Source organism: Nelumbo nucifera, chromosome 7 (genome assembly GCF_055504915.1).
Source record: "Nelumbo nucifera cultivar China Antique chromosome 7, China Antique-T2T, whole genome shotgun sequence".
Taxonomy (NCBI): Eukaryota; Viridiplantae; Streptophyta; class Magnoliopsida; order Proteales; family Nelumbonaceae; genus Nelumbo; species Nelumbo nucifera.
In genome coordinates, this window is record NC_142655.1 from 33,438,016 (window position 1) to 33,461,675 (window position 23,660).

The window sequence follows — 23,660 nt, forward strand, 5'->3', positions numbered from 1 at the left end:
ACGGCGTCTTGGACGGACCGGATTTGTTCTGCCATCTGTTCTGCTGAGATACTGGCGCTGGGTACCTTGGGTAGTTTCACTAAATCTAGTGCATGGTTAGGGACCTTCATGTACACGATGGAGAATGGGGATCTGCCTGTAGAACTATGCACTGCATTGTTATAGGCGAACTCAACCTGGGCTATGGCGAAGTCCCACTGTTCCGGCCGTTCCTGGCATATGCTGTGAATTAAATTCCCTAAGGTTCGATTTACCACTTTTGTTTGTCCATATGTATGCGGATGGGCTGTACTACTGAAATTAAGTGTTGAATCAAACAACCTCCACAGGGTCATCCAAAAGTGACTGAGGAACCGTGTGTCACGATCTGAAGTGATGGTCTTGGGTACCCCATGTAAACGAACAATCTCCCTGAAAAATAATTTGGTTGTTGCGGATGCATCTGTTGTTTTCTTGCATGGGAGGAAGTGAGACATTTTTGAGAACCTATCAACCACCACGAAGACGGAGTCCATGTTCCTCTGGGTCTTTGGCAAGCCTAGCACAAAATCCATGGATAAGTCTTCCCATATAGCAGTAGGAACGGGTAGAGGCATGTAGAGACCTGTGTTCTGGGTTTGTCCCTTAGTTGTCTGACAAACATAGCACCTGCTTACGATGGTAGACACGTCCCTTCTCAATTTCGGCCAGTAATATCGCCCCTTAACAGCTTCTATTGTTTTGTCCCTTCCCAAGTGTCCTGCTAGTCCACTCCCATGCAAATCCCTGATGATCTTTTCGCGGAGGGAGGTGCAAGGGATACACAGTTGTTCCCCTTTCATAAGGAACCCGTCATAAATAAAGAAGTCTTCTGCTGACTGCTTATTCACACATTTCTCCCATACCTGTTGGAAGTCTTCATCTTGGGCATATAAGTCTTTTAGGCACTCAAAACCCACAATCTCAACGCTGAGGGTCTTGATGAGAGCTACACGCCTACTAAGTGCATCAGCCACTTTATTTTGTTGTCCTGTCTTATACACAATTTTATATGGGAACTTGTCTAGGAAAGCAGACCATCTGGCATGTAAATCACTCCTTAATTGCCTTTACCCACTAAGATATTTTAGGGCCTGGTGGCCAGTATAGAGAACAAATTCTTTTGCAATTAAGTAGTGTTCCCATATTTTCAAGGCTCTTATCACAGCATAAAATTCCTTGTCATAAGTAGACCACTTTCTCCTGGCTTCACATAATTTTTCACTAAAGAAAGCAATGGGTCTTTTCTCTTGGGACAATACAGCCCCTATGCCAACTCCACTGGCGTCACATTCAACTTCGAATAAGGCAAGAACAGGAGCAGTACATAACTTTTCTTTTATGAGAGCAAAACTTTGCTCTTGTTCTTCTCCCCATTGAAATTTCCCCTTTTTCAAGCATTCAGTAATGGGAGCCATGATACTACTAAAATTCTTAATAAAATGCCTATAGAAGGTTGCCAACCCATGAAATCGCCTGACATCTGTGACAGTGGATGGGGTCGGCCACTCCCTAATGGCTTTCACCTTTTCCTCATCTACTTTCACACCATCCTTGCTTATAATAAATCCCAGGAATAATAAATTATCATTCATAAAGATGCATTTCTTCAAATTAGCATATAATTTATTTTCCCTCAATGTTTTCAGAACCTCCCTAATATGTCCCACATGCTCAGTGATAGACTTGTTGTATATCAAAATATCATCAAAATAGACTACCACAAATTTACCAATGAAGGGGCGCAATACTTGGTTCATCAGCCTCATGAAAGTGCTGGGTGCGTTGGTTAGTCCAAAGGGCATGACCAACCACTCGAACAAGCCATCTCTAGTCTTGAAGGCTGTCTTCCATTCATCTCCGGGACGGATCCTGATTTGATGATATCCACTCCTGAGATCTATTTTTGATAAAACTACAGCTCCGCTTAATTGATCCAGCATGTCGTCCAGCCTAGGAATGGGAAATTTGTACCCAATGGTGATCTTGTTAATGGCCCTGCTGTCGACACACATCCTCCAACTGCCATCCTTCTTAGGTGTTAATAAGGCAGGTACTGCACAAGGACTCATGCTGATTTGAATGTGTCCCTTTTTCAATAATTCTTCTACCTTTTCTCGTAAAATTTCATTCTCCTTAGGACTCATCCTGTAATGTGGGAGGTTAGGTAGACTAGCACCTGGAACAAAATCAATATGGTGTTGTATATCTCTCATGGGAGGGAGTTCATTTGGTAACTCCTCTGGAACTACATCATTAAATCCATCCAGTAGTCCCTGTATTTCAGCTGGAATTGTATTTTCTCCATTAACATCTTCTCCTTTTACTACTAACAAATGTATCTCATGAGTATCCTTACATTCTTTAACAAATTCAGCATGATGATGGGTGATGGTAAAGAAATTTTTCTCATGTGCCTTTGGAGTATTTGTAATATTTTTTTCTGCTATAGGTAACAAAGTATAACGTGTACCTTCTTTTTCAAGTTAGTAGGTATTCTTCCTACCCATGTGCCTTGCATCTGTATCAAATTGCCAAGGCCTCCCTAACAAAATATGGCAAGCATCTACAATATCACAATATGCTTCATCATGGTACTTACCAATTGAAAAAGGTACCTTGCAGCGTTCTTCCACTCGTACGCCGCCTCCTTCCTTGATCTACCCAATTGTGTATGGGTTGGGATGTTTTTCAAGAATCAGCTGTAATTGTTGGATGACATCTCTGCAAATAATATTTTCCTGACTACCACTGTCAATAATTAAATTAAATAATTTTCCCTTGACAGTACATCTGGTACGAAATAATCTGTGCCTTTGAGAAGTATCCTTATTTTTCTGAGACAACATTAATTTTCTTACCACACAAGTATACTCCTCATGTTCATATGGACCCTCTTCATCCTCCCCATCAGGTCCACAATATACTTCCTCCACAATATCTTCTTCCTCCTCCCTTTCTACCATATTAACTGCCTTCCTCCTGGGACAGTCACTGGATCTAATGTCCAACCTCATTACATTTAAAACATTTAATAGGAGCAGGCCTTGCATAAGGGTTATTGGGTTTAGGAGGGTTGGAAGGATTACCTCGAGTATGTCCTCCTGTAGTAGTCTTACTGGCGTTACTTGTACTTTCCGGGTGAGAAGGTTGTACTGCCGGAACTGATTTGTTCCCATCGACAGTTGCCGGTCTGTTGTCGCTCCCGCTGTACCGGCGATAATTATCACTGCGTGCCCTGCCCTGGAACATTAATTCTGCTTTCAAGGCTAGGTTCCTTGCTTCCTGCACACTAAGAACCATCTGTACCCCAATTTTATCTCTAATACACGGTCTTAAACCGCTTAGATAACGGGCTGCCTACTAGTTATCACATTCAGATAATTGATTTCTTTCAACTAATCTCAAAATTTCAGATGTATATTCATTAACACTACGAGAACCCTATGCACACCTCTGATAAGATTCAAACATATATTGTTCATAGTCGGGAGGTAAAAATCTACCTCTGATTAATTGTTTCATGCGCCTCTAGGTTCGAACAGGACCCCTTCCTTCTCTCATCCGGGTCTCTCTCATCCGTTCCCACCAAACAGATGTGCCTCCCTTTAATCGGAAAGCTACTAATTTTACCCTTCGTTCCTCTGGTATTTCCATGTAATCAAAGAACCTATCAACTTCTGTGATCCAATCCAGAAGTCCCTCTATACCAAGATCTCCACTAAAAGTAGGAATATCTACCTTGAGTTTAAATTCATCATTATTCCTACGGGGGTTGAAATTACCTTGATTGTGCCAATTTCTACCGTTTCTATCGTTGCCGGGAAGAACTGGAGCACCACCAAATTTGAAATCGTCATCACTGTCGTCGTCAAGAACTGGGCGTCGGGACGCAGTAGCGACGGGTGGTCTTTCGTGGTCGTCTCCTGCGATCTGCTGTGGATTTTCCCGGATTCGTGGGACAACCTCCCGTAACAAGGTTTGCAGTTGTTCAGTCACCTCTGCCAACTGCCGTTCAATGTTACGTGTGGCTGTACGCTGCTCTTCGATTGCTCTCCAAACAGCTGGGAACCCCTGATCTCCGTCACGGGGTGAGTTGCGACTGCTATCGTCTGGGTTGGACATGAATCTGGGAGTCTTGGATTTCTTGATGCTTCTTGGAGTCTTTGTTGGATCTTGATTGGAGTCTTGAATTCTTGCTAATCTTGGAAGAGTCTTGATAATCTTGGATTCTTGATAAGTCTTGGAGTCTTGGGAGAGTCTTAATGGATCTTGAATTATCCTATTATCCTTTCTTGACTTATCTTGGACTCTTGACCTTATCCTAGGAGCTGCCGCCCCTAGGGGTGAGATGGGCCTTGGGATGGGCCTCCATCACCCCAAAAGGGCTCCTTTTTAGTTTTGCAAGGCCGACTCTCTGTGATACTCATGTGTAGGGAAAGATCTCAATGAGAGATTCTATCGACTCTACGAGATAACCTTCACCATGCTCTCAAACTGTCTCTCCCTCAAATCCTTAAATGTATATACACTCTCTCACATTAACTCTCTTGCTTAACAATGAGGGAAAATTTGTCATTACATAGCACTTGGGTCAGCGATTTTGACCTTTGTTATCAATCATTATCCCTCATTTTGGGGGTGATATCTAAGGGATGAAGCTACCAAAATTAGACTATTTTTAAGAATTGATTCTGAAGAATTTTTGAAAGATTAGTCTCCAGAATTCTGAAGAGTTTTCATGAAAGATCAGCCCCCATATGTTTGAAGAGATTTCATGGAAGATCAGGCCCCAGTTATATATCTATGTACTTGACAGTGGCGATGTTGCGAGGTCCCTTATACGAGACTACCAAACTATGTTGTTTCAATAAAAACGGGGACTCTAAGAATTTGTAGTTGATTCAGACATGATACTAATATCTAAGTTCAGAAAGTTTATATTACTATTAAGGGGGGAGGGGGAAGTGGTCAATTTCCATGGGGGTTGAGAATAATGGTTTTCTGAAGATGAAATTGCAAAGACCATATTTAAAACATAGGAGTAGTGTTATTATGAATGCAAGATCCCTCTTCTTTTTTTGCTCCAAAAGGCTACACAAAGAGGGATAGCCCATCTCCCACCCCATGACCCCCCCACCAACCATTTACCAAATGTAAACAAGGTGGATTCCAATATGCTGGTCAAACTCTGAAAGTTCGAGGGACAGTGGGAGAGTAGGACAGTAATTGCAGAGAACCTAAGAGAGACAGAGAGAAAAGGAGAGAGAAAATCTAGGTTTGCTGCCCCCTAATGGGTCTATTGTGGGCCCCCATTTATAAGGTTTTTGACTCCCCACTTTCTAGAACTTTCTTGTATATTTTGCCATTGCCCATTTTACCCTTTTAACAATTATTATAGAAAGTTCTAGCACTTAAGTTGATGTACATAGCTCAAATTAAGTGAATAATGAACCTGGACCGGTCCAGTTTGACTCAAATTTATATCAGGTCAACGTACTAGTATAAATCAACGATCTTACATCTAAAAGTGCCCTGTTCTTTATAATTAAATTGTCACAGCCTAGAACCCCCTATATCTTACATTTTCTCACCAAAGCCCAATTAACTAAGTGATCTTTCTTTGAATCCCCAGGCACCCATAAAAAGTCTCTCATGATCCTCTCCAAGTCCTTTGCCATCAACACCAGTATTTTGAAAATTGAGGGATAGTAGATCAAAAGATTTGCAAGGGTAGATTTAATCAAGGTACTTCTTCCTCCCAAAGAGACATAATCTGCCTTTCACTTAGCTAGTCTTTTGCTGAACTTTTCTACAATAGGATCCCAAAAGGCTCTACATTTATGATTTGCCCCCTAAGGCAAGCCTACGTACTTCATTGGCCAGTCCAGTGTTTTAAAAGTGCAAGGCGCAAAAAATGTGCAAGGGCCAATTTGCGCCAGAGGCGAGAGGCGCAAGGCGAGGCACGCGCCTTTTTGAAGCAAGGCACAAAAATACAAAAAAAAAAATGCTAAAAAATAAAAAATGTCAGAAAATTCAAAAAAATGCCAAAAATGCAAAATAAATCAAAAATATCAAGCATAATATTAATAAGAAATATAAACTTACTTTTTAAAATTAGTGGTTTTAAAAACCTATTATCTAAAATTAAAATACATAAAACATATTCAAATGAAAATTTAAAAATAAAATCAAACCTATAAAACATTTTCAAGCATGTAAAGCCCACAATCTCTTTTTTTCTTCAATTGCATTACTTTAAGTAGCTAATGTGATGTAAAACATATTACATTCCTAATTCTACGAGTCGCCTTTGTGCCACTCCCTCCGAGAACCCCCTATTTGCTAATGTTGTTCATTCATTCATCTTAATAAAATATCTTCTTAAAAGGAAAATAAAATAATAAAATCATTAATTTTGTGTAAGAATTAAAAATTTAAGACCTAACATGGACTTGTTTGGGCTTGCCTCAAGGGGCGTGGCACGGGGGTCTGGGGGCGAAAGCTTGGGGTGAAGCACAAGGTGCACCAGGCGTGAGCCTTTTGAAAGGGATGTGCCTATAACTTGGGCGAGGCGCCTACCCTAAATTGCACCTCGCCTGTGCGCATAGGCACGCCTTTTAAATCACTGGGCCAGTCAACATTTTGGTGACCTAGAAAGGAAGCATAGCTCTCTAGGAATTACCCCAAAAGCAAGCCTTCCCATATTAACTCTTGCCAAACAGATCTTGTCAAAATTTACTCTCAAATTAGAGGTTTTCTCAAAAGGTCTTATTAAAATCTTCATATTCCTAGCCCCATCCTCCCCTAAATCCTCACTAAAAGCATAAGGTCATCAGCAAATTGCAGGTGACTAACAACAACCCCATTCCTCCCAATCCTCCAACCTCTAATTAGAGCTTTGTTATCAACCTAGTTATTAGATGACTAAAAGCATCCACTATTAGCATAAATAGTGGATCCCCCTGCTTCAAACCTCTTTTGGCTTCAAAGAAATCTTCAGCCACCACATTGACCAAGACTGAATAGTGTACCAAATTTAAATATCCTCTCATCCACAGTCTCCATCTACTACCAAAGCCACAAAGTTCAAAGCAACTCATCTAAGAATGACCACCCCATTAACTCGAAAATTATTCACCCAGCAAGAATTTACCAAAATACAATCAAGCCTAGCCTATATAAGTCATCCCTATTGTTACGTAAAATGATTACCAATGTAAACCAACATCCACTTCCAGCAAAGCAGTCATATTAACACAGTCCACAAACTCAAACATGGCAATTCCAATCCGGGCTGCAGCCATCAATTTTCTCATACGGTCCCATTACAACATTGAAATACCTTGCCTTAGTCTTTTCTTCTTTATAGTGACCTGCATCCACTGTCCTCCTTCCTCATTAACATTGGCTTCTTCTTCACCCTTTGTTGCTGCACAAGAAGCCTCAATGTCTTTATTTCATAACCAGTTCAGTGGTTCATCATCAAATCGAAGAACTTGATCACCACAGCACCTTCTCAGCCTTTCATCCAGAAAGCATTTATCATGCTTTAGTTCTGCCATAGAAAACACCACCCCAGGTTTCCTTGACGAAAAAAAAAAATTACAAGGTCCTTCAACCAGACCACTGCTTTGAGTCCCCTGTTCCCCATCAAATTGCGCCTGGTCTTCCACTCTGTGATCCGAAAAAAACCATTCTTCAACACCATAGTTGGGATCCTGAACAATCTCAATACCGTCTGCAATCAAATCAGGTTCCTTCTCTCCACTGTCTGGAGCCCCATCCCCATTGCTATGTGCCACTACAGAATCCTTCACACCATTTCATCAGACACATCATTGGCATCTAACTCCAAAACTACCTGATTACTTGTAGATAAAAATCTGTTTTATTTTTTTTATCAATAACAGAAATTTTATAAAAAGAGATATAGAAATTACAACCAGGAGAGAGGGGTAAAAAGACTTAACCCTCTCTAACAAACTGAAAAAACATATTACAATATAGCCCAAAAAAGATTTGTTCTTCCCACCCCCTGTTTGGCCAAGGTATCAGCCATGGAGTTAGTGCACCTCTTGGCCCATTGAACCCTTACAGACATATTCTGAGTTAACTGAGTAATTCTCTTTCTTTCATTAGAGAACTTCCACAAGCTGGACACTTCCTTCTGCAACCATTTAAAAGTCAACTGAGAATCTCCTTCCACCAACAACTTACTAAAAATCTGTTTTATCATCAGCTTTTTTCCAATCTTTTTTTCCTTTGGCTTGGATGGGTCCTCCTTTAGTTCCTTCTTTCCTTCTTTTGCTTGGATTCATACTCAATTTCTCACAATGGCCATGCTTGAAGCAAAAGGTACGATGCTTCGGTAAATTCTCATATTCTATTTTCTACCAAAAATCCTCTTTCACTAAACCAATCCAAACCCAATCATGGTTCTTCAATAGATCAACCTAAACACAAATATGAGCGGCAGTCATTCTGACCAACTTCGCTATAGCATTATCCACCTTTAACACACATCCAGCCACTTGAGTGATTGTCGCACAAAACATCGTTATACAAATTAATTAGAAAGTGCGGCAAAGAGATCCAGTTGGAAACAATTGAGGGCTCCCAACCCAACTCCATTCCAGGAGTCCATTTAAGAAAATGGTACAAAAAGTCCTTGATCACACATACCTCCCTCAACCATCCACGAAGGTACTCCCTTCATCTTGAAATTAACCAGAACATGGCTTAAGTCCAATGAGGTTACCGCGAACAGAGATTTCAAATGAAAGGATGGCTACTACAATTGCAGCTTTCAAATGAAAAGGTCCAATCAAAAACTCTTATTTCCACTAGGGAAGGGCGCCCATAAGTGCACTTACCTACCAAAGCAAATCACAAAGGCAGAACAGATTTCTCTATCTCCTTGTCCAAGAACAGCACAACAGGTTCTCCTCACTTGATCAAAGGCACTTTTAGAGGGATATCCACCATAGGTGGACCAAGGACTGCTGGAAAAGGGTTCAAAGAAGAAGCAAGAACAAAGGCAACATAGGGTTTTCTGGGGGCTTCCCCAGAGGCTCTCCCATCATGTCCAAGGAACTAGTCTCAAAATCTCTACATTTCAATATTTGCAAAATCAACCAAAAAAAATGTCACTCAATCAAGAAATATTACTTGCAAGTGCCAAGTTGCAACTACCAAGTTCCTTGCTTGGTATGGAATGGCTGATATTTGATTCAACAGGACATAAGGATGCACTAAGATTAGTGAATCAAGTTTCAATCAACAAACGCAAAAATCAAATTTATTTGATGTTTTGCATACCTTATTTCTTTTATGTATTCAAGTATTTGGTTGAAGTTGGTTTTTCTGCCCACAGTATCTCTCCATGCAGCACCCATACAAAAACGAGTACTACCCGCCTCCTTTGCCTGCCAAAGATAGCCAATTAATTTCAAATGGCACCAGAATCAATTAATGCAAATGATACCAAAACAAATTGCATGCAGCAGTCAGGAAAAAAAAGGAAGGAAAGAAAGAAAGCAAGAGAGAAAGAAAGAAGCATCAATAATATCCAAAACTAACTGAATGAGAATTACTTGGACAGTAATACATTACATAATCTAATGCACTATTCCATGTAGTTGTACTAGTTTGATTAGTTTATAGAAATATCTGGTTGTGGCTCTCCAGATCTTGGTCTCAGTTTGATTTAATTTTTGTTGCTACCCCCCCCCCCCCCACCACAAACACAGTATCTCTCCATGCAGCACTCATACAAAAACGAGTACTACCCGCCTCCTTTGCCTGCCAAAGATAGCCAATTAATTTCAAATGACACCAAAATCAATTAATGCAAATGATACCAAAATGCATGCAGCAGTCAGGAAAAAAAAGGAAGGAAAGAAAGAAAGCAAGAGAAAAGAAAGAAGCATCAATAATATCCAAAACTAACTGAATGAGAATTATTTGGACAGTAATACACTACATAATCTAATGCACTATTCCAAGTAGTTATACTAGTTTGATTAGTTTATAGAAATATCTGGTTGTGGCTCTCCAGATCTTGGTCTCAGTTTGATTTAATTTTTGTTGCTACCCTACACACACACACATAGACAAATGAATATGAGAGAAGGAAAAGAAACCACAGACAAAGAAATCAAATTTTCCCAAATTCCTGTTTCTCCAATGGTTTTTCATTAGTAATGAATTTTTCTAATTTGGTTTAATTGTTGTTTTCTTGGAGTTTTCCTGATGTTTATTAGTTAGAGGAATTGATCCATTAATATGAAGAGTTATGATTATTGGTTCAAATGAGATTTATTAAAGAGTATTTATCATAAAATAGAAGGTTGTAAGTCATTATTCATAACTCTCTCTAAACACATAAAGTTAAAATTTGTTCCTTTGCCATGATTTTTGTGTCAATAGGTATATTTTCAATAACTATGCAATCAATGCCCAAAGTATCAGAAACACAAAGAATATCAAAAAAGACAATTTTAAAGGACGTATCGGGATAGGCTTTGGATACGCATAGATATGATAGAAAAGTTAAGATACACATGTGGATACACTATTAAAACCATGGTTCAAAGTATCAATACACCTCTGTGTATTGGCAGAGACATATTGGTACTTGGATACACGCGGAAATACTTTTTTTAGATTTTTTTCAAATTTTGGTTTTTGGGAAGATATTTTAAGCATAGAGTGGGGTCTAAATAGGTGTATTGGACCCCCAAAGATACGATACGATACAATACGCCCGATATGGGGCGTATCGTATCAAAATTTTGAACCTTGATTAAAACTCAAACAAATCTCAACGGAAAAAAATAAAATAAAATAAACAGTAAATCTAGATTTAGAAGTCTATAAATAAAGCATAAAAAACACATACTTCATAGTTTATGTGAGGTATGAACTACCAAGACACACCTATCACATAACATGGGCACCATATATATCTTTTTCTTTTTTTTTTTTTTTGATGAGTAACTGAAGTATTTTATTAATGAAAAAAATCATGAAGTGTGTAAAATTGTACAACCATCCCTTAGGTAGAGTAGAAATCATAGTTAGCAATTTCAATATAGATGGACATTTCACCATGTAGACATCAAGAAATTGCAAATATATTTGGCTAACTTCGCTAAGATATTTGGAGAATCTAAAAAATCAAGAAAGCTTTCTAGAAACATGGAATTAGTTTATCTTCAAGGAATCACTAGAAGAAATATAATAGGACCTTTAAGGTTCAAAAACCATAGCAAAGAACTGTATAAATCAAATAAGAGAAAATTAAGAGACTTTAATAGCTATCTTTATCTCCCTTTTAGTCATTTAGCTATTTTCCTTTCATACAATTTGCAAATTACTTGCTATTTTGACTTTTGTCTTTTTTTGTTACTGTATTTTGATTAGATTGAGTTTTTTTTTTTTTGAGAAAATTTAATCAAGATTTATTGAGAATAAAAGGGGGAGGGGGGAACAAGAGGAGATATACAAAACAAGGGGGGGAACCCCTGCAAGTTACGAAGGAGGAAGCTTGTCGCTATACAGATGCTCGAATACACACCAAATTTAGCTAGGCCATCTGCAATATGATTGTATTCCCTAGGAATCCAAACTAAGTTAACATTCAATCCATCCAAAGAATCCCAAGCTTCAGTCAGATAGTGATAATGTCTCCAAGGGCCCCCTTTTTTGTCTCTTAACCATTTTATTGTATTTGCTGAATCACCGGCAATAATCAAATTCTGAATACCCAAATTCTTAATTATCCTGATTCCGGTGAGAGCAGCCATCACTTCAGCCTTTTTGGAGTCGGCCCAACCGATTGGGCCACTAAAAGTCCAGCAGATATTGCCCCTTTTGTCCCTTACTGTACCACCAATACCTGCAAAGCCCGGATTGCCTAAGGCACAACCATCAAAATTAAGGGTTATCACACCTTCACTGATGGAAACGGGATGCCACAAGGGAGTTTGCTGAGGGTGAGGCAGAAACAGAAAGGGGTGAATATTTCTAATAATATCATTGACTGAAAGTCCTTTAAATAGATCTGAATTCACCGACCAAAGGATGCAAAGATAGGTAATATCTGAGATTAACTCCTCCAAGGTTCTGCTTTTATTGTCAAAGATACGGGTGCTTCTTTCATCCCAAACGCCCCACATTACTGCATGAGGCACTGATTGCCAAAAGACTTTACCCCTTTTGCTAAGCCCTATTCCTTGCCATTGATTCAAGTTGTCCACAATGTGTTTTGGAAAAGCCCAGCTGTACCCTGCCATATTCAAGAAATGGGACCATATCCTTTGAGTGAAGCTGCAATGAAGAAGGATGTCATCTGCAAATTCACCCTCACTGAGATATAAAATACAAACATGAGGAGAAATGGAGCATCTTCCCAAAAGCTTTTTCTGAAGGAGATCACAAGTATTAACTTTCTGGAGACAGGCTTCCCATACAAAGAAGCAAATTCTTGAGGGGATGTGGCTGCACCAAATTTTCTTGCAAGGAAAGGAGGGATGCTGATCTTCAGCAATCAAAGCCCTGAACATAGACTTAGAAGAGAATTCGCCATTTGGGTGAAGGGTCCATATTCGGCTGTCAGAATGAGAGGGGGATATATAGGCATCTTTGAGGGTTTGGATTAAAGCTATTAAATCAGAAATCTCCGAGTCCCTTAGGGGTCTTCTGAGGTGGAGGTTTAAAGAATTCTCGGCGGACTGGTTTGGGAGGCAATCAGAAATAGAGGCTTCTTGGACAAGGGTGAGGTTAAACAGCCTAGGGAAAGAGGCATCCAGGGTAGATTCCCCCCACCAAAGATCTTTCCAGAAATTAATTTTAGAACCATTTCCCACTTTATACCTTATAAAAGGAAAGAAAGAAGTATGAATGGAACATATACCTTTCCAAGGATTGATGGCCTTTATCCTGTTCAAATGGAGATTGCAATCCCACCCGTTTGTATTTCGTCCACATTTACTTGAGATGACAGCAGTCCAAAGAGCATTAGGTTCTTTCGAAAATCTCCAGAGCCATTCACCCAGAAGAGAGGAATTTTTCTCTTTAAGCTGTCCAATACCCAAACCGCCTTCCTCTTTTGGTCTACATAATTGTTTCCAGCTGACTAAATGGTTTCTCTTATCTCCACCACCTTCCCAAAGAAAATTCCTTTGAAGCTTCTCAATCTGATTTCTGACTTTGGTCGGAATCTGGAAGACAGAGAGGAAGTATACCGGCAAATTTGATAAGGAGGCCTTTAAGAGAGTAAACCTACCCCCTTTGGAGAGATAACACTTCTTCCAAGTCGATAGTTTCTTCTCGCATTTCTCCAACACAAAACTCCAAAAGTTTAGGGATTTTGGATTCCCTCCAAGAGGCATCCCAAGGTAGGTAATGGGGAGATTCTCCACTTTGCACCCCAATAAAGATTTGAAATTTTCTAGAAGATCCACTTCCACTGAGTTAATAGCCACAAATAGCCACAATACTGCTTTTGCAAAAATTAACTCTCATACCAGTGAGAATCTCGAAACATTCAATTACCATTTTAGTGTTTGTGATGTTAGTTATAGAGGCATCTAAGAATAGGATTATGTCGTCAGCGAACTGTAAGTGAGAGATGTGAAGTTTATCCCTACCCACTTCAAAACCTTTCACCAAGTTGAAGAGAATTGACTTATCAAAGAGATAATTAAATATATCCATCACCAAAGTGAAAAATAAAGGGGAAAGAAGGCAACCTTGTCTTAGACCCCTGCTTGCCTTGAAATAACCTTTCGCTTCACCATTTATCAATACTAAAAACCCTGGAGAGCCAATACAACCTTTAATCCACCTGATCCAGTTTCTCCCAAAACCTCTTAGCCTTAAGCAATCAAGAATGCAGTCCCAATCCACTTTGTCGTACGCCTTCTCAAGATCAAGTTTCACAAGGACCCCCGAGATCCCAGAGGATTCTCTGTCTTCTACACACTCATTTGCAATAAGAATGTTGTCCACAATTTGTCTTCCTTTAACAAAAGCAAACTGATTTGGGGAAATTAGATCTTCAAGGACTTCTTTAAGTCTATGTTGGCCAAAACCTTCGCCAAAATTTTGTATATGCTCCCAACCAAACTTATGGGTCTAAAGTCTTTAACTTCCAAAACTCCCCCTTTCTTAGGGATGAGGCAAAGAAAGGTAGAGTTAAGGCCCTTGTTAACAATGGCAAATGAATGGAAGTCCCTGAAAAACTCCATGAGATCTGACTTTACAATTTCCCAACATTTTTGGAAAAAGAGGATAGGGAAGCCATCCGGCCCTGGAGCCCTATCACTGTCCATGCTGAAAATAGTCTTCTTGACTTCTTCTTCTTCAAAACTTCTTTACAACCAATCCCTCTTTTCGGCTGAAAGGGTAGTGCCATCCCAATTAAATATTGTGAATTGGTTTTCACTATCCTTGGAGTAAAGGTTTTTAAAGAAAGAAAGGAAAGCTTCAGAAATTTCCTCAGGATTCTCCACTTCTCTCTGATTAAGATTGAGCTTAGAAATAAAATTCTTCTTACTTCTTCCCGAGGCATAGGTGTGAAAAAATCTGGAATTATTGTCCCCTTCTTTCAACCATCTCTCTTGATCTTTGTCTCCAATAGATCTCTTCCCTTCTAACTAGTTGCCCCCATTCCTTTCTTAATTCTGCTCTTTCATTTCTGTTTAAGGCATTGAGGGTCCCATTTTGCTCTCTATTGTCCAAGTCCTCTAATTCCGAAAGTATTCTTTTTTTTCTCTTCTTCAACAGCTTTAAATTCTTCTCTTCCCCAAGCTTTAAGATTTTTCTTCAAAGCTTTTAGTTTCTGAAGAAGTCTGAATCCAGCCCAACCCTCTACTTTGCAGTCTTCCCACCATGTTGCAACCTTTTTACTGAAGTCTGTGTTGTAGCCAGAATTTTTCCAATCTGAATGGGGTCTTTCTTTTAATTATTCTTTCGGTGTTCAGCAATACGGGCCAGTGATCTGAGGTACATCTTGGACAAAGTTCTTGACACAGATTTGGAAATCTCTCCAACCAATCCTGAGATAATAAAAATCTGTCAAGTCTGCAGCTTATGGCATTTTCTTGCATGTTTGACCAGGTAAAAAGTCCATTGGTAAGAGGGAGATCACATAGATTGTGTCTGTCAATAAAATTAGAGAAATTTCTCATGCTTCTGGTTGGGTTTCTACCATTAGAATGTTCTGAACTGAATCTGGTGACATTGAAATCACCCACTAAACACCATGGTATGTCCTCCTCCTCATGCAGGGACTCCAACTCAGCCCAAAACCTCACTCTATCAGAGGGAGAGTTAGGACCATACACACCAGTGAGGATCCAGCTGAAGTCATCTTTAATATTAGTGAACAGAACCAAGATTGAGAATTCACCTCTGTCGATCTCCAAGCCTGAAATTTCATCTTCCTTCCATGCTAGAATGATACCTCCAGCGGACCCCACAGCTGGAACAGCAGTCCATTTTCTACCCCTTATTCCCCATATGGCTTTCATAAGTTTTCTATCAATGACTTCTTTTTTTTATTCCTGAAGGACAATTATATCTGGATTTTCTCTCTTCAATGTTTCTTTCACTAAGCTTCTTTTGAGCTGACCTCCCAAACCCCTAACATTCCAACTTAGTATCTTCATTGAGTCACTTTGACAGATTTCCCCTTGTTCATCCTATTTTCTTTTGAGATGCGATCCCTTATACCCCACTGAAGCCTTTTTAGTTCTTTTTTAGGACCCTTTTTCCTGTTCTTCTCCTGGGCCTAGATTTAGTCACCTCTTTATTAAGGATTCTCTCCTTTTCATCTTCTTTGTCTTTTCTCACAATTCCCAAAGTTCCGGCTATATTGTTCATTCCCAAATTCTCTGACTCCTTCCTGCCACTGCTTGGTGGAACAACTGTCTGAATTGGAACGATCTGCATTGGGTGGGATGGCAACTCATTTGAACCTGAAAGAGTGGAAGGGGAAAAAAGACAGTGAGATGTAGAAGCAGAGCAAGAAAAAGGAGGCTGAAGAGAAGACAGAACCGAATGGGGGGAGAGGGAACTCCCTAAGTGCGATTTATGGTTTTCGTCAGGAAAGGAGGGTGACGAATCTCTCCCTTGTCTGCGAACAGGGGGGTCTAATTCTGAAGACATTTTGTAGCTTGGATCGATTAACTGGGTCTGTTCGAGAATCTCCACACATCCCCAACCCCCTTTGTCTGCAAACAGGTTTTAACTCTTTTAAGAGCGAACTCACGAGGGTCTGGATCTACTTCAGTAGCATACGAGCTAAGGTCATCCTCTGTGTCTTCTTCTTCACTGGAAGATGGCATGCCAGAGCTCATGGACGGAGTTGGAGCCATGAAAACTTTACCCAGATGCCGGCCTGAACTAGGAGAAGTTTCGGGAGCCGCCTGAATGAAAGTGTGGTGCTAGATGGGTCGGAAGACTTATGTGGGCCTTGGGTTTGAGAAGAGCGGCCCAAGTTTTCAATCCGGCTGGGAGTTGGGACAATATTGGCAATCCTGGAATTAGGAGGGGCTTTTGAGATTTGAGACTTTTTAATAAGGGATTGCGCCTGTCCAACTTCTTCACATCTTTTGAGCTCCACTACACCTTTAGATTTGGAGGAGAGCTCCTGCGCAAATTCACAAGGAGCCACCACCGACTTTCCGACTTCTCTGTGCATGCCTCTACTACGACCAGATCTCTGAGCGACAAAGGTGGAAGTGCCACGTGGAGGAGAGACCTTTGAGTGAGTTGACTCGGAGAGACCGAAAGGTGACTCGTAGGTCTTCTCCACCTCCACACAAATGTAGAACTAGACGTTTCTATCCAGAACTGGGAATGAACAAGGGATAGCATGAATACCACGGTTTTTCACCCTAATTCTGGCAAAACTTAACTCAGAGAAATTCAAAGATCGGGGATCTATGTCTTCAAGACCTCCATAGGTGTCTCCTATCGGAGAAAAGATTTCCTTCGTCCAGAGGTGGAATGGAAGCCCTCTTAACTCGAGCCAACCGTAGAACCTCGACTGATCAGGGACTGCATTAATCTTTGGCCACCAGCGTTCAATTTGAACCCAGTCACCAAAAACGAAGATTGCTTTGAGCTTGGCCCAAGAGATAATCAAGTCTTCCGAAGGGGCAAAGCCAACTGCTTTGTTTTGTTCAAAAGTGTGTAGTTTCAACATGGATTCAGAATGCAAATTTGCAGACAGTCCGGCTTCAACTTCATCCCAACTTAATGCAGGTGTTTTCTTGCAGACGAAAGCCAAACTCCAGTTTCCAAATGGCTTTCCCTGATGTGCAATCGAAAGAAACGCAGACCCTTCAAATTTTATGATTTTGCTTTTGACTTGGAGCGATGGAAAGGCTTCTTGCGTGAGATTAGTATGGTGGGGTTTCACTCTAGGCGGAACAGCCCAGTCCAAAAATTGGATGAAGGAGTTCCAGCCACCGGAGGTTGGTTCTTCTGGAATACAAATGTGTCTTACCTTATCTGATTTTTCCCATCTGCTCAGACAGATGAATCTGCCCCAGGTGTTTTATTTAAGTTGTAAACATAGGATTCTTCCCTTGAACGCTCTCTTACGGTCTGCTAAATGTCTTCATTCAATTTCCAGAGCTTCCTGAATGTAGGATCTAGTCCATAGAATGTCCTCATGAGACAAAACTATCTGTGTCCAAGCTCTCTTGCCCTTTCCGTTAGTACGAAATCATCTTTTTTATTAAAGCTTCGTTTAATTTCAAAGGATTTTGATCCAACATTCAAAAATCTCCATTCCATGATGCCTATTCAAACCATTCTCTTCCTTCCAATCACATTTGTTTTAACCTAGAAGGTCTCGTAAGTATACCTTTTTGTAATTATATGCACTTTTCTTTTTCTTTGAAATTATAGTGACTTAGTAAGTCAACCATATCAAAATAATAAGCCAATTAGCCAATAACCATTCTCCATTGGTTCCTTCATGAGAATGTTTTTAAAAAATTATGATGATTTTAAATAAATATGAAAAAGTTGTAATAATATTCTCAAACATTAAACCTTTAATATAGATGTATATATGTATACATCGGGAAAATATCAGTGATATTTGAAAAAAAATCCCAAAAAATTCCATAACATCACCTAAATACCACTGATATTGTGAACCATGGCACTAGCAATTACTGCCCTACCTCAAACAATATTACAACAATTACAAGCAAGCCCAATACAATTGATTCCTATTAACCTCTTGCTCGGCTAAAGCATTAGCAAGCCCATTTGCATAACTCTGCATCCATTGTCTTTTTATAATCATGCTCCTTGTCAACCATCCAATTTGTTTGCTTTCATTCTTGTAACCACATAATACTTTCTCACTATTTTTTAACCATTCAGTTACAACTACAGAGTCGCCTTCGAGCTCGGCCCTTGTGGAATCCCCAAAGTCAATTGGTCCTGAAAACAGACTAATGATGTGTCCTTACACATTTCTAAAGACTCCTCCCACACCTAATGGACCTGAATTCCCTACACTACTCCACCAAAGTTTAACTTGATGAAACCCTCCTCAGGTGGTATCCATTGAATATAGACTTTTGATTTCTTTGATGAAGATGTAGCCACCTCCCACCACTTTCTCCACACATTATCATGAGAAAAGTTGCATGGACTTAACGCAATGCACTACCCTGGCCATTATATATTCAAAGATTGACTCCTGACTTCTCTCCTTAAAGATTTTGCATTTCTTTCTTCCGATATTGCCCATACAGTTGCAGCCCTTGTACATCTCCATACAATGGTCCCTACGTATAACAGCTTTGCCATAATTGAGGGCTCTGTCCACCTACAACCAAAAAGAAAGAAACTTTTCCCAAATAAAAGCAACAAAAGGACAAGATATTAATAAATGATAACAAGACACACCATCAGCCTTACAAAGACTGCACCAATTTGGGGATAGACACCAATTTGATCTTTTCTTTTGCAGCATGTCTAAAGTATTGAGCCTTTCATGGTACACCTCCCAACAAAGTGTCCCGAATTTTATGAGTAATAGGCTTACCCCATACTTCTTTAACAAGGAAACACAATTGGGGGGAAGGGGGGAAGGGCCTTAAAGAAATATGCACAAGAAAAATAACCCAAAGGCAAGTATCCAAATGTACCTATCCACTTTTAAGGGATCTAAAAAAGTTTCTATGATTTTCATTCAACTTATTACAGTAGAAGCTTCTTAGGGAGGGACTTGCCCACCCATAGAACACAAAGGGGGAAACAAAACCTAAGGGGAGAATTTCCCAGCCATATGTCCTCCGAAAAATATAACTTTATTACTAGAACAAGCATCTTACCTGGTGAGATTTAAAAAAACTGGAAGAATACCATAAATGGCCCCTCCATGGAGAGGCCAAGGTAGCCCAACCATATCTGAACATCCCATGAATGCTAATTGCCACTTTTCTCCACAACATTTTTTTTATAAGCAACACAGAAAAGATTTCATTGATTAGAAGAAAAATTGGTTACAACAATAAGTTGTGAAAAAAACCCAGCTTTAGAAAGCTAAGCAAAACCAAATAACAATTGAGACCAAAACAGATGTGTTCTTTGTACCCCCTGCTTAGCTAAGCTATCTGCCAAGCTGTTGGCAGTTCTATTCACCCATCTCATTGACATGTCCTTTGAGAGCCATTTAAGTCTTCTGAATTCATTTCTCAACTGCCATGTCACCCCCTCACCCTTCTGCAGCCAGCCAGCCACTTTATCACAGTTTTCGAGTCTCCCTCAATGATCAGTCTGTTAATACCCAGCTCTTTTGCCCTTTCAACCCCATATACTGCAGCCAGAAACTCACCTTGCCAAATGCCACATCACCCTGTCCACAGGACCGGAATATAGAGAAATGATGTTTCCATCTACATCTCTAATGGTCCCCATGCCTGAGGGGCCCGGATTACCCACACAACTCCCATCAAAGTTCAGCTTCTTCTAGCCATATATTGGGGGAAACCATGTCTCAACAGATTTCTGTTTACCTTTCCAGATCATCCTCCATAACCATTTCCCAAAGAGTGAAACATTCTTTCTACCCAATTCTCTGATTCCTAGCTTACCTTGATCTTTGCTCCTACATACTACCTCCCTTCTTACTAAGTGGTTCTTTGTATCCTTCTCCAGGTTACCATCATAGTTGTCAAGGTGGCGCTAGGCAACAAGGCACCCTTGGAGGCTTGCCTCACCTAATCGCCAAGCAGTTCTGTACTTTCTATTATAAAATACTTTTTCATTCTTTATTTTTTGAGATTATAATTATAAAATAGACATTATTAAACTAAAATATTCATTTTGTTTTTATATACTAATTTCTTTTTATTATTTTCTTATTTGTTAGGGTTTAATTAACACGAATATTGCTAAATGCTGTATTGATTATTGAACCCTCAAAGACTTCAAAACCTGGACCAATAAGTAAGGAAGAACATAAAATTTTGTCTAATCAACACATTTTCTTCTTCTTCTTCTTTTCCTATAACAAAAATAAGGGTTCAGACCCTATATTTTTTTAATTTTCTTTTCCTTCTTTTTCTTCTCATGAATATGTTGATTTTCTATACTTTAACATGAACTTTATACTTTTATTATGAAAAATATGAATAGTTATTAAGGAAATATGGTTATGGTACCTAGGGAACTACCCTAGCCCTTAGGATCTATGTTTTTTACATAAAAAATCCATCGCCAGGGTGCCCCCCTGGTCGCCTAGCCTCGCCTTGATGCCTTGAAAAAACTATAGTTCCCATAAAAGAATCCCTTATTATACACTCTATTTCCTTTGCTATCTTTTGTGAGATCCTAAAGATTGACAGGTAGTAGATTGGTAGGTTGACTACTTTGAATTTTATTGGGGTTATTCTACCTCCCAAGGAAATGTAGTTCCTTTTCCAGGTTGACAACTTCTTACCCAGCCTCTCCATGATAGGATTACAAAAGCCACACTCCCTTGGATTAACCCCTAAAGAAAGACCCAAGCAGTTCATAGGCCAACCAATAATAGGACAACCTAGGATTCCAGCATTTTTTTTACCGGTAACAGAAAACTTTCATCAATTAAGAAAAAGGTTTTAAATACAAGGGTAGGAGGAGGTCAACCCTCTTACCTCACCCCCAAAAGGAAAATTACAGTGTAGCCCAAAATAAATGATTTCTTCCCATACCCTGTTTAGCCAAAGCATCTGTAAATGAATTGGCACATCTTTTAACCCACTGGATACGCACATCCATTCCTTGAGTTAACCACTTTAATTGCCTTCGTTCATTAATGTATGTCCATAAGTCCATAACCCATCATTTGTCTTCTCTATCCAGCCAATTACCACTTGTGAATCTCCTTCAATAATCAACCTGTTTATATTCAACTCCTTAGCCCTTTCTACCTAGGATTCCCGCATTTTCCTGCACTGCCCTTTCCATCTATACTTTGTTGATCCATTTCTTAAGCTTTATAATATCATCTCAACTAGTGTTGCCCAAGATCAAACTTGGAGCTTTACAGCTTGCAACTCAGAGGTTTAAGAAAGTGAGGAAAGGTCACTTTGCATGTACTTCCTCTAGCAATAACATAGACAATATTGACAGAGGGATGCTTGTATCTTCAAGAATAGACAATCCTAAAAAGCAGTGCATAGAAAGGCAGGTCTACAATGTATTCATGGCTTCCAGTGAAACACAATCCATAAGGGATTCACCTCAAGAAAAATATGGTGTCATAATCATTAATTTGGAAATTTATAAAAGGAGTACAAGTGATTGAGATTATATGATCAATCAAAACATCAAACTACCAATTATAACTTCCATGAAACCAGCGAAGTGTCAAATGCAAAATGAACAAACCTTCCTTGCTGCCTGTAGAACAGAATCCATGTTCATCAGCTTCTGGGCTTTCAATCCGGTGTCATACCTGGAAGATTGTGGACAATACGAGCAATCTTCACTGCACCCACCAGTCTTAATAGAGAGAAGAGTACACTGCTGTACTTCCCTAAAGTTGTGAACATGTCTATGGACTTGAGCCTACAGAAACAATAAAATTTATATCAAAGTGAAATTCAATGTTGCTCAGGAGGTTGAAATAGAGAAGAAGCAAACTGGAACAAAGGGTTCAAGAATCAGCCAGATCCTAATTTAGAAATGCAAGCATATTAAACTATGAAATGTCATATATACAAATCAATACTTATAAATAGATAGATAGATAGATAAAGATCACAGCTAACATGGAAACTTTCATGCTTACATTTCTTTCAGATCCGAAATATAGAAGACAATAGAGAAGAGAGAAATAAAGATCACACCTTTAGGGGAAGGGGAAGGAGGGGGAGAGAACACAACTTGCAACATTCAAACCTCAAACTCTTATTCCATTCATTAAATCAATCTCATACTATTACAATTGTGAACCTTTATGGGTGTAGAAATAGGGTAAAGTAACACACACAACAGAACAGACTCTAGATTAACTAAAGAAAGCCCAAATGTAGATCATCTAGCAATCTTAACAAGGCTGAACTGTTTTGGGGCCAAAGGTGCAGAAGCATAGAAATTTTGGGAGAACTAAGGACTAATGCAAGGATTAAAGAAACCTTGAAAATACTTGTAAATGAATTTCTATTTAAGGAAAAGTGTTTGAGACTTCTATAAGTTCAACTGTTTTGAAGCCAAAGCTGCAAAAGAAGTATATAAATTTTGGGGAAAATAAGGTTTAAATGAAAGAATTAAAGAAACCTTGCACTTGTAAATGAATTCCCAGGTCTATGATGCAGCTATACAACCTCAAGGAATATGGTTCAAGAGTTGGATAGCTTAAGATTAATCAACTTATACAAGTGTTATTTTATATTCCTTGAGGTTGTATAGATGCAAAATTGAGGAATCTAGAAAGAGAAAATAAAGAAAGAAAACCCGGTACACTCAAGGAGTGGCCTAGGATTATTACTCTAGGATTCAGGAATCATAAACCACATTCAAACTCAAAAAAAAAAAGTGAAAATCTCATTTTTCTTCAAAGAACAAAGTACAAAAGTACATACAGAGTTATGATGCAGGATGGGAAGGAGAAAGTCCTATTACGGTGAATGTGGTGAGAAAAGAGGGAGACCTAAGGAACTGAACCATATGAAGAAAAGATTCAGATATGAAATAGAGAAGAACAAGAGGAAAGAATGAGTCTTTAGAAAAGAGAGAAGAAAAAGAAAAGATAAATATGCGGAGGTTATGTGGGAATGGATAACTCGCAGGAGGCTAAGGAGATGGAAGAGTGGATAAGGATCAAGGTGCGATGGAAGGGTAACCTGCCAGCAAGAGCAAATATACTGGAAGGGAACAAGATGATAGTGGTAACTATGCGGCTGGAACTTCTTCCCAATTGCTGTAGGAAGCCAGAAGACGCAGTTCAAGCGGTGCTAGCAGAGAAGCATCTGGTCCATATGGCTCTCTCAGCACAGACATTGAGGCCAAAGTAAATTTGAAGTTGAAAGGCAAGTTAATAGAAGGGTCAATCGCAAGGGAAAGGGAGGTCGGTGCCAAAGAAGATGACAGCGTTAGGGGGTTCAAGGGAGAGG

At 39.5% G+C, this 23,660-nt stretch overlaps 1 protein-coding gene across 1 annotated transcript in view; it reads right to left on the reverse strand.

Moving 5' to 3' along the window:
• BIO2 (Radical SAM superfamily protein) overlaps window positions 1-23,660 on the reverse strand; it is a 51,483-nt gene that overhangs the window by 20,984 nt on the left and 6,839 nt on the right. The window contains exons 2-3 of the mRNA XM_010260294.3: window positions 21,934-22,113; window positions 9,340-9,446 (exon numbers count right to left, since the gene is read on the reverse strand). Coding sequence (XP_010258596.1) covers window positions 9,340-9,446; window positions 21,934-22,113 — 287 coding nt within the window. The remainder of the gene's footprint in view (window positions 1-9,339; window positions 9,447-21,933; window positions 22,114-23,660) is intronic.